At 44.1% G+C, this 12,038-nt stretch overlaps 1 protein-coding gene across 1 annotated transcript; it reads right to left on the bottom strand.

The window, feature by feature from the left end:
- Window positions 1-68: 68 nt before the first annotated feature.
- Window positions 69-12,003, bottom strand: lrp10 (low density lipoprotein receptor-related protein 10). Its single transcript, XM_034205281.1, has 10 exons — window positions 11,946-12,003; window positions 10,633-10,789; window positions 10,455-10,487; window positions 8,511-8,655; window positions 8,079-8,272; window positions 7,399-7,955; window positions 6,373-6,809; window positions 3,940-4,134; window positions 3,262-3,391; window positions 69-1,967 (listed from the first exon to the last, which is right to left on the bottom strand). The coding sequence occupies exons 2-10, from the start codon at window positions 10,679-10,681 to the stop codon at window positions 1,317-1,319; spliced, it is 2,391 nt and encodes a 796-aa protein (XP_034061172.1). The 5' UTR covers window positions 10,682-10,789; window positions 11,946-12,003; the 3' UTR covers window positions 69-1,316.
- Between the last annotated feature and the right edge of the window lie 35 nt (window positions 12,004-12,038).

The raw sequence follows: 12,038 nt of genomic DNA, 5'->3' as shown, positions 1-12,038 counted from the left end.
GAGGTGCGTCTTCAAACACCACACACACACACACACACACACACACAAAACAGACAATACCCAACACCTAAAAGTGCAAATTGTTTAATCTCAGCCACATTTTTACTTATATACAGTGAAGTTGACCCTAATAAACCATAAAATCACTTTCTCTCTCATTTACCTTATTACATTGCAAATTTAAAACATCCGGTTGCTCCACATCGACCCCAGTACATTCATCAAAGCAGAACAGGACTTAAAAAGGAAATAAAAACACAGTAACATGTACAATAAAATGGCGAGCCACAAATGTAACAGAATGTGATGGTTTTCCCCTCGAGGGATGGAGCTTGAGGTTTTGTGAATGTAGGGCCCCTTTCTTCCTTAGGGCTCCTTTTCCCATGCACACACACACTTCCTAAAATCAGGCACCGAAGAGATTGTCTTTTGACACATTTTGCTATCGACTACATACATTCACTTGGGATAGATAATACACAGGTGTGTGTAGACTCCAAACACATTACTGCTCACTAAAATAGGGGTCCCAAACAGTTATTGCCAGCTTGCAAGAGTTGTGTTTTTTGTTCACATTATAATGAAGCCACTGATGTGTCGATGCGTGCTGTGGTGTGAGATAACGTGTGTGTTTTGGTGTGCAGTGTGTATCTCAGGAATCAAACTTGTCAAAAAGGCACTTAAATAGGGGAATCTGTTTTAGAATTTTCTCTGATATATATAACATGAGACTGGATGCAAGTGGCCGAAGTATGGAGACAATCCATGTCTATGAACATACTCCACTGTCAATGTACGACTAAAACGCAAATGCATTCACACAGTTGCAGTCATACAAACATAATTATTTCACGTCTTCTAAAATAGGTTACTTCAGTAAGTAGTAACCTACTCTAAATTCTCAGAGCAGAACGAGTGAGATGTCTCACTTTGGGATACGCAGGGAGGCGCATCCCAAAGTGAGACATCCAAGTTAATGCTGTGAATGAGAATCAACCAACCATTCAGTCTGACGGTAATAAATTGTTTCTTGATAGGGAAGATTTTTCTGTGCAAAAGTTCACCTTCAATGTGCAGCCTAGAATTAAGTACACATCCAATCCACTCAGACATACGTCAGCCATGCTTTTCGTCAAATAAAACGGTCTAATACTTGATTCCATAAGTCATCAAATCCATCTCAAAGCTATTTCATTAAAAAGGCACCAGACTTGTGCCGTGCGGCCGAGTCTCACCACTCCTGTGCTTCAGTTCAAACTAATGTGGAAAGACTGGGTTTCAGTTAGTGAGTGAAAGGAGATCAAAGGAGGAGTCTTTCAGGTGAGCATGGGCACGTCGTCCTCTGAAGTGGTGTCCTCCATCAGCGGGATGAGAAGAACCTCGTCATCTGAGGAGGAGGAGGAGGAGGAGGAGAAGGAAGGGGAGGCGGAGAGGGGCATGGAGTTGGCGGAGGAGGAGGGGGGGGCTCTGAAGAGGGAGATGCTGAGTCCCAGTGTGTGGAAGATGGAGGCAAGAGAGGGGCTGCTGGGGGGGGCGTAGACCGGGGGGGCGAGGTGGGTGGGAGCCGGGGGGGCGTACGGAGGTGGGGGGGGCGATGCTGGGGGCGGAGAAGGCATCAGAGGAGGAGGAGGAGGAGGAGGAGGAGGCGATGCTTCTTGCGTATGCTGCTCCGACTGAGCCATTAATCCCAGTTTCTGCGGCACCGGCTGGTTGACCGCCTCCACGGCCGACGAGAAGCTGGGTGGGGGGGAGAGAGCCGCTTCCTGTGAGGAGGGAGGGGCGTCCGACTGCTGCTGGGCGGAGCCGGTCGTCTGACTCGGCCTGGACGGGGGTCGGGGGATTAAGCCCCACCTCCTCATGCGACGGACGGCCCTGCGGATGAATCGGGGCCGGCGCCGGCGGTGGGGGGAGCTCGCTGCGTCCTGACGGAGCAGCTGGAGGATCCCCCTCAGAGAGAGAGACGACGCCTGACAGGGGACGGAAAGAGACAATTAGTTATTAAAAAAATCTTTCTTGACATCCTAAAATGGTAATTCCTTTGAAATACCAGACCAAGTCATACAATTTAGATCACAAGAAGTTCAACGTATGTCGCTGTACTTTCCGCCATTATTTACCAGACGTTGAAAATCTGTTTAAGTCTGACAAATAGACATTACTTGTTAGACGCTTTTATCCAAAGCGACTTACATACTCAATACTGTGGACAATCCCCACAGGAGCAATTTGGGGTGAAGTGTCTCAAATCAGGGGATTTGAACCTGTGCTCCCCTGATCCGAACACCAACGCACTATCCACTGCCTCCCCGTGGACATCTCTCCAGTCATTAAGTACGGTGAAAATAAATCCCCCTGAATCCAATTTGAAGTGTATTCAAAATAGGCTTTAAAGACGAGTCAGCACTAGCCCGTCTCATCCGTTGCACAGGCGTACAGAAACATGTTCTTTTTGCATTATGCCCAAGTCTATTGGTGGGACAAGTTGGATTTGAGTTGGAATAAAACTTATATATATATAAATGCCTTGATAATGACCTTTCTATCAAAGCTCAATAGTCAACAAAGACGTCCAAATCTTCCTGACCGCCACCAATGTCTTCTAACCGAAGCGCTGGTATGTAGCTTGGCCGAATCCCATCAAACAGAGCAGGCTTTGTTTTAAACACCTAATCCCTCCGTCTCCATGACCTCAGCTGTCCTCAGCAACCAATAATAAAGCACCTCAGTGTGAGTCTACGTAGGAACAGCACTATCTTTACACTCTTCCTACATCAGCGCAGAGCCTTCAGGTGATTCATACGGCTGTTAAAGTAGAGCATGTGTAGATAAAACAAGACCAAGTCTATATGACAGCGTGCTCCGTTCGGCTGAAGGGCGAGCTCCACCGCAGTCTGGCCTTCTTTTCTCCATGAATAAGTATCATGTCTTTGCTCTATTTTAAGCAAATAGGGTGATTTGTCATGGTCCTTTACAAGACTAGGGGAAGTGTTTACTTCGCCTTCAAATCCCACTGTGGTAAGATTTCATGGTACTTTAAGGTGCCACTAAAAAAGGGACTTTTGGTGTCCTTTAAAACAAAAAGACAAATGGTTTCAGCATCAGGAAATCATTCAACGATATAAAGAAATCTACGCCTTAAATTGTTGCGCTTGACAGGTTTCACATCAGAAGCTCCAGGTGAAATGACAATGAGTTCATCAGGTAGCAGTACAAACAAAATGGGGACTTTTCTAGTTGTTGTGGTGCTTTTCTCTCTCTCACCTCGTTGGGGTTTTCTGTGGGGAAGTCCTCCACTGGGGGAATGATGCCCTGAGCGATCAGCTGACCGTAGGAGGGCGGAGCCTGCTGCTGGATCAGCTCTGCTTCCTGACGGCTGATTGGGGCAAACAAGCTGGCAGACAAACAGATGCATTAGGACACAGCCACATTAAAAAAATATAATAATGTATATGAAGAACTTAAAAAGTGCACATATAGATTACAGTAAAACTCTTTAGTTTGTTATCTTTATATACATGATTGTTTTTACTTTATAAATATGCTGCACATGGTTGAGAAGTTTAGCTTTTAGACAACATATAATTTAAAACTTCAGCATACAATGTGGAAAGCTGACTATTTACAAATAAAGAGTCAAGCACGGCGTGTAATGGCTGTGCTGTTGCGAGACATTCTGTTGTGTGTTTGACAAGTGTTGTCTGGTAGCGATAGCAACAACTAATTGAAAGCTAGTAAGGAAAACAGTCTTGTGACTCACTTTCTGAGATTATTAGCATAACGCATAGTCACAAGAGATCCCTATAGGCTGCATACATTTGACGAAAACATGTATTAAATGCTCAAAGGGCTTTGTTGTGATATGCACAGCTACAGTGTAGATATGCAATAAAAACTTAAGTCACGGGCAGAGTGTCTGCTTTGGTGTTAGAGTGTGATTACCTGTACTCCCTGGTCCTGAGCGAGTACAGTTTACAGGTGCAGCCCATGGCGATGACCAGCAGCAGCCCACACACCAGGCTGCCAACCGTTGCCGCGGTGATGACCTTGCGGGGCAGGATGACGGTGCAGTTGAGCTCGTCCGTTCCGTCCTTACAGTCCACCTGGCCGTCACAGCGCCAGCTCTCAAACACACACCTGCAGGCGGGACAACGGGCCGTTTGTGAGTGTGAGTGTGAGTGTGTGTGTGTGTGTTTGTGTCCGGGAATAACTCAGTTACACATTAAACTAATGTGCAAATTCCAAAGCTAGGCATTATAATACAATCACATCGATCTCAAAACAGCCTTAGGGCACAAAAGATTGCAGTAATGCGTTTTTTATTCTGAATCTATAATATAACTAAAAGACATCAAGTTAATCCCTAATGTTTGTAGTTCACAAACAAGAAGGCACTGTTACATTTGTTTTTGCATTATCTAGTATGATTTATTCCCTCGTTTTTATAATGGCCATGTATTTATTACCTTTGTCTAACAAGACAAGTGTGTTTTGTTGTGTACAACTACTTCCTTATTGCTACTGGTTGTTTTCAGGTCAGCTGTGTGTGAAATTTCCCGCAAGAGATAATAAAGTATATCTTGTCTCAAAATGGAAACATAAGGCACATTGTCAGCGCTTAATTTTGGAGAATGTCTATGTTTTAAAGAGTGGTAAATTCAACCCAACACCCTCAAAATACAAAGTCGAATCCCATACACACCCTGACTCACACACACAGTACACAGTAACCAAGACACACACTCACTGATACTTAGCTCACCTCACCACAGGAAGACACATAACATTTGAGATCTCTTGACAGAAACCAAACAGAAGTAGCTGAATGGCTTCCAGATAGACCTCAAACAGCAGCTTTAAGTCCTAGAGCTCTGAAAGTTTAAACATGTTCAGTTCCATAACTAGTGAGCAAATCATCTAAAGCTGGAGGTGTCAACTGTTTTTCCTAAGGTCAAGAAATTAATAAAATAATTACTAGAGTTGCAATTGAGTAGTAGACAAACAGATTTGTCAATTGATAGAAAAATCGTTTGTCATATGGACAAATCTTTCATGCATAAATGGCAGAATTCAGTTTCTAACCTCTCAAATAAAGATTTGTTCTACTTCTCTCATTTTTATGTTATAGTCAAGTGTGAACATCTTTGGCTCTTTGACTGACCGAACTACCTTTGAAAGACCTTGGATTTTGATATCCATTTATCTCGGAAATAAATCAACAGATTAAAGCAATAAAAACGAGACAGCTGTTCCCTCTGAGCCAACACACACACACACACACACACACACACACACACACACACACACACACACACACACACACACACACACACACACACACACACACACACACACACACACACACACACACACACACACACACACACACACACACACACACACACACACACACACACACACACACACACACACACACACACACACACACACACACACACACACACACACACACACACCACACACACACACACACACACACACACACACACACACACACACACACACACACACACACACACACACACACAGTAAAATATGCTGAAGACCAGCACATCTAAATCTCTCCGGTCAAAATCATTTTCCCTTAGCACAATGCCACACTTATGTGACAGACAAGAATAGTCAATTCTAATGTCTAACACTTAATGTGGAGAAAGAGATGTCCTGTATGGGTTGATTGTACGTTGATCTGTTGGTAATGCCTCGGGGTTCCGGTGGGCATGTAAACAAATGCATAATGCTGCGCTATACTTTGTGGCCTCACCCAGTTGCATAGCGACACTTATTGTTTAGGTGTCTTGATAAGCAGGTAGTCCTATCATTAGCTAGAACTAGCTAGATCTGATCGATATGGCCATAAACGCGAGTAAAGTCTAATCTGGGGCGGGAGAGAGAGATCAGCTGCTGCTGACGAGTCGACACGCAGCTCTGCATAATCACCTGCAGCGGTGAGCGGAACAAAACAAACACTTCAGGTTAGAATATCACACATAGCTATTTTAATGACCTCTCAAACTACCTAAACTAGTTATAGATACGTTTAGTTTTACTGTCGGGTCACTCATTACTGATCCGCGAGCTGCATGATACTGACGGGCTGTCAGGAGAGAGAGAGAGCGCTCCGTTTATTATTCCCGTGTTATTATAAATTACTGTACACTTTTGAATAATGTAGTTAATCTACTATAATTAGTTTGTTTAATATCGAATCATATCAATTTGTTTTAAAGCTCAATAAATAACAAAAAACACCTTTGACCGGCACTTTTCTCATTTTGACCGGAAGATTTAAACTTTAACGGACATGTTGACCAGCAAACGGAAACTCTGACACAAACACACACACAGACCAACCTGTCGCTGTCACAGTGGAAGGTCCCGGGCTGGCACACGGTGCAGTCCCTCTCGTCGCCGCCGTCAGCGCAGTACAGCTGGTAGTTGCACCTCTCCGTCACCGGGTAGCACACCGGTATCCCGGCGAGGCGACTGGACGCCACTGACCTCTGACCTGCCAATCCGCACGCAAACTGGTTGGGGCTGCAGCCTCTGCAACCCTCCTCGTCCTTCCCCGTCTCGGCACAGTCCCACTTCCCGTCGCAGCGCTGCTCCTGGGTGAAGCACCCTCCCGCCGCCCCCCCGCACCGACCCTCCCAGGGGGGGCAGTACGTCCCGACGTGGAACGTGGCGTTGAAGCCGTTCCCCTCCGACTCGGGAAGAGTCTCGTAGGTCATCGACAGCAGGCCGGTGTGGGACTCCACTTGGACCGATTTGTAATTAGAGGCGCTGGTGATCTGTCAAAGCGCAGGAGGTTAATGTCATGTTGCCCAAAGCCCTTTTTAAATAGTGTTTTTATGTAGACTCTAATATAGTGGTGCAGTGATGACGTCTTTTTTTAAAGTCAACCCAGAAGTAAGCATCACATCACTCAAAAAGCAACAGGATATTTTCATTGGATTTTGAAATATTGCAGAAAATACATGACGTAATGTACATTAATGTTACTTCTATGTTTTGTTCACCAGGATAATCGCCACATTTTAACAACTGTAAAAAAAAGTTGAAGCGTAAATGCCAGAAGTAAAAAGCTAACGAAATTCAGCACGGTTATATGGCTGCTTGTCACTGGCACTAAGCTAAAGGTGGCTAGTTTCTCTGCATTATAATATTAAGAAGTCTAAATAAGACACTTTTTATTTCCCGCCTTGTGTGGTATTACTGACTTATTGTATGTCGTAGACCAAGCATCTCTTAAGCTTCAGGCTTCTAATCAACAATACATTTAGTTGACTCTAAAGCAAGGGAACCAGACGTGGTAAATGCTAACTCATTCCTGCTCTAGTGTATAACATTTTGGTACATCTCCTACTTTAAGGAACTCACAATCTTAATAATGTCTCCTTTGCCTTTCTCTCTGTTGTAGATGGAGAGTCTGTCCCCGTGTCCGAGCACCAGCTGCTGCAGGTCCAGTCTCAGGGGCCTCGAGTCCTGAGGGTCCAGAGTCCAGACGCAGAGCAGCGGGGGGCCCCGGAGGGCAGGTGGGGAAAAGGTCCCGTAGAAGGTCTGGAGGAGCCCTCCGCAGGGCCATTCGATGGGAGTGGGCGTCACGGCGGGCTGCCTGTGGGTGTGAGCCACCACTCGATCCACTCTGGCCTCCTCCTCCTCCCTCTCCTTCAGCAGCTCCCACAGGTCAGACTCATTATCTACCAGGAAAGGCTTGTCAGAGTCCCGGTTACTCTCCGTGTGAGTCTCTTCTGTCTGTGTGAGGCCATGCTTTGTTGGCTCAAAGGTTTCCTCTTCTGCCTCACAGCCCTGCTCATCGTCGCCCTGGCCCGCACCTTCACCTAGACACTCCACCTGGCCGTTACAGCGCCAAGAGAAAGGGATGCAGCGCCCCCCCCCCGGGCACTCGAAAGAACTTACTGGGCATTCATCATAGTCTGTGGGTGTAGAAAGATAAAGAGAGGAACTAAGATTGCATTACCACAAGTAGAACTAGAATTTGCTGAAATATTACTAAGAGATAAACGTTTTCCCTTTTCTTTTAAAAAGCGCTATCGTACCTCTGGCGTAGTTCAAGCGGAAAGACGACACAGGGTACCGTTGCGGAAGGAAGTGGTGCATCACTGTAATGTTTCCCCCCGGGAACTCCATTGGTTGCGGCAGCTTGGAGCCGCAGAGTACAATCGCCTCGCCGCCAGCTGATGATTTTATCGACACCCATTCCTTCCTACACCGTGTTTCAAACTGGGAAAAGCTGAGAAGAGACACACAACCTCAGTTTCATAAAAATGCAACGAGTAGATGCAGTGAGTCTTCCCATCTGATTGTTATCAATAAAGAGCTTCTACTGCCCACTGCTAGGCCATTCATAACAATACATCTTAACCCCAGACATGATTCGCTAAGTTAAGACATTCAGCACTTTCCACATGGCCTCTGATTCACAGCTAATAATGTCTCTGGTATTTCAAACTCCCTCGGGGCCTCTTTACCTGAGAACAATGGGCTCTTCTTCAGAGCCCTTGATGACCCAGCAGTCATACAGAGAGCCATAGTGGAACGACCAGCTGCTGTACGTAGAACTGCTGATCTCACCCTCTTTGCTGTCCAACACTTGGAGGGAACCCCCACATTTGGCTGAAGGACATTAAGAGAAAGGAGAAAAGCTTAGGATGACAAAAAACGATCCTCTCTTAAAGCTTTAAAAAGAGGCGCCATTATACTTTCTGGGTTTTCATTTTGAACATTAAAGTAGAGGCACAACATACACATATAAAAAGCTAGAAAAAGGGCATAATAGGGTATTTTTAAGTGTATGGTGTAAACCGGTGGCGTGTTGGAGACTATCTTTGCTTTTAATTTCACCAATATAGCATAAAGTTATCAGACAGTGTCGTCCGGCAGCGGCTCAGTCAGTAGGGGCTTGGACTGTGAGCCGTACGGTCGCCGGTTCAAGACCAGACCTAAAATGTGGAGTGTGGACTGCTACTTGGAGAGGTCCCAGTTCACCTCCTGCCCTGCCGTGGTGCCCTTGAGCAAGGCACCGGACACCCCCCTTCCCCTCTCGCTCCCCGGGCGCTGTGCAATAGCTGCCCACTGCTCCGAGTACTAGACTCCTGGTACTGGATGGGTTAAATGCAGAGAACACATCTCACTGTGTGCGCTGTGTGACCATTAAAGAGGTTAAAGTTAGGGCTGTGCAATTAATCGTATTTTAATCGCCCCTCCCTAAAAGCCCACTCGGCCACGTGGGAGTGACAGGTGTTGTGAGTGTTCAGCGCGAGCGAAGATGTCAGAACAAGAGCAGCTACTCGTTAAAAAGAAGGGTAAAACTATTTCCACTATTTGCAAGTAGCCTACTTTGTCATTACATTTCACATCGCTAAAGATATGTGCCCAGTTAGCACTGTTAGCAACCAGGGCTTTAAGCAACTTGTCAACACGTTGGACAAGCGTTACGCGATGCCGTCTCGGTATTATTTCAGCAGGTCTGCGCTGCCTGCGCTATATGACAAATGCCGTGGGGAAGTTGAGAGAGATGTGGCTTCAGCTGAATACTTTGCTACCACAACAGACCTATGGTCTAGCCCAGGGTTGCCCAACCAGTCGATCGCGAGATGTGTCTAAAAATAGAACAACAATATTCTGTTTTATCGTTAATGTCCTGTAACATAATCTTCCTGTGCCAGAATAATGCACTTGAACGCATCAAAGCTTTGTGATTGGCCGGCGTCACCCCATGTGTCGGGGCGTGGCTGAGGGTCTTCAGTACAGGTGGCAATATCGTCACCTGCCTGCGCTCATCTCTGAAACCAGACCATGTAAACAGGCTGGTGTTTCTTGCAAAACATCTTTAAGAGATGACATGAGCAGCCCTACCAGCATTTGCCATGGTGGCCTAAACATTTTTATTTGGTCTTAAATTGTAGTTCAACATTTATTTCCTGTTACTTCTGGACCATGACGGTTGGCCAGCCTTCAACGTTTAACTGAGTGGAATATGTTGAATATGTTTTACCAACATGTTGGCTATATGTTAAGGAGTTTTCAGTAGGTTGTGACAGTGCACTGCATCATATTTGATTTCATTTATTTTGGTCTAATTTATTTTTATGTATCATATTAATAATATATGTTTAGTATGGTTTTGGAAGTGCGCTCCAACATATTTGTTGATCTTGTTTATTGGTAAAATATTATTTGTTTTAAAGTTCAATAAATGGTCAATGAATAATCGTCAAAATAATCGTGATATCAATTATTGACCCAAATAATCGTGATTATGATTTTTGCCATAATCGCACAGCCCTAGTCAAAGTACTGTAAAATATAATCTATTGTTTGGAGAGAAGTGTCTAACTAGAAAGTGTCATTGAAAAACCCTTCATCCACAGTCTAAACATGAGATTAAAAAGCTGACGAGATAGTTTCCTTACGGGCGCAGAAGGTGGGCCCGAATCGGCTGCATGCTGAGGGAAGGAAGCAAAAACAGAACCAGTCAGGCAAGTGCTTTGATCAGCATGTGTACGGCATTAGTGTCATGACCTTTGCTTGATAAACATTTAAAATACTTTGACAGTAAAACATTATTATTATAAGTGTGTATTCACGTACCTGTTAGGGTGAAAACTAAGTGCGCACAGAAGCTGTAAGTGAAGGTCATTGTGGTAAAGCTTCTCCTCTAAAATATATAAAAGCTAAAGACTTAAAAGGTTTTTTTTAAAACATCAAAGAAAAGCCATTTTGGGAGGTTTGTTCAGGAAGACTTCACCTGTGAAGGGAAAGACGATGATTGAGAGGTGTGCTAGATTTAGTTGTCAGCCATAAAACAGTTAACCCTTTAGAGCTCATAATGTAATCCCTCTTTTCCCCATAGCAACAAACAATCCAACATTTAATTGAATAGCTATGAAAAGGGCTGAAATACTCATGACAATTCATTTAGGATGTGATTCAGTTTTACCAAGACAAATACTTATCAAACATGAGTAATAGCATTTACACTCAATTATTTGGGTTCTGAACTCATTTTTAGACAACACAAGCGATTGAAAAGAACATTTAAACTGTGGAAACATGTCAAAATGATTGTCGACATTTAAAGATAACAGATTACAAAACACATTAAATAACTTTCATTAATAAAACATCAGTGAGAGAATTATACCATTTTAAATGAACCACTTCAGTGTTTCCTAGTTAAACACATACACTGCTAATTCATTTTATTAACTTCCACTTTTGTGGGACTTCCTCGTTTGGCATATTTATCAGATTAATAAGCGTAAAGTGGATTGTTTGAAACTGAGGTATACACTCCAGGGCACACAAAAAGTGATCAAACAGTATTATGTATAATCAACCCATTACTATTACATATCCGTGCAGGAAAACAATACATGGATATGGTTAATGGGGCCTCTGAAAGTTATTTTTATCCTGAACACTGTGTTTTCACTGTGTGCTAACTTCCTTTCCATAATCCTCCCAACAATAACGCCTAGCATTTCCGAGACGAAATCCTCGCCACACAAATAGTTTCCAAATAACGTTATCTCCATGATTCAGAGTAAAGTGAAATTATTAGGGACACGTGATGGGCTTGATTATTAACTACGTCAGTTCCCTGACAGGTTAAGATAATGTCCTAAAATACGATTTAGACATAGTTTAGCTTTGAAGGAGAAGGAGGCGTCCTCAGTCACAAGAGATTTAAAAGCTAGCTTCCTGCCGAGCTAACTGCTAAAGCTAAAATCCTCACTTTCTGTCTTCGTTTAAAGGCCTTTTCTAGGCGTCGACACCACAAGAAAATGTTTCCTAGTCCGACACAAAGAGTTTAAACACCCAAGGAATTCACAACATGTAGGTCAGAAGCAGCAAAAACCCGATAAAATGCAAAAAAAAAGAAGAGGAACCGTGTACGTTACCATGTCAGTCGGCCTTCTTGTTGACAAGTTCTGAGCTACTTCCGTATGTGTTCGCTCGTGACGGGTGGGCGTGGCCTAAATGTTTTTATTTAC

Source organism: Gymnodraco acuticeps, unplaced genomic scaffold, assembly GCF_902827175.1.
Source record: "Gymnodraco acuticeps unplaced genomic scaffold, fGymAcu1.1, whole genome shotgun sequence".
In the NCBI taxonomy this organism is placed as follows: domain Eukaryota; kingdom Metazoa; phylum Chordata; class Actinopteri; order Perciformes; family Bathydraconidae; genus Gymnodraco; species Gymnodraco acuticeps.
The sequence above is the reverse complement of the archived record's forward strand: the minus strand, read 5'-3'. Positions and strand labels throughout refer to the sequence as shown.

Bases quoted from the DNA above. Each gene is read 5' to 3' on its own strand.
- lrp10 (XM_034205281.1), bottom strand. From the start codon at position 10,681: ATGACCTTCACTTACAGCTTCTGTGCGCACTTAGTTTTCACCCTAACA. The intron at 8,273-8,510 runs GTAAAGAGGCCC...GTCTCTTCTCAG, and splicing joins GAAGAGCCCATTGTTCTCAG to CTTTTCCCAGTTTGAAACAC. The intron at 1,968-3,261 runs GTGAGAGAGAGA...GTCCCCTGTCAG, and splicing joins CCACAGAAAACCCCAACGAG to GCGTCGTCTCTCTCTCTGAG.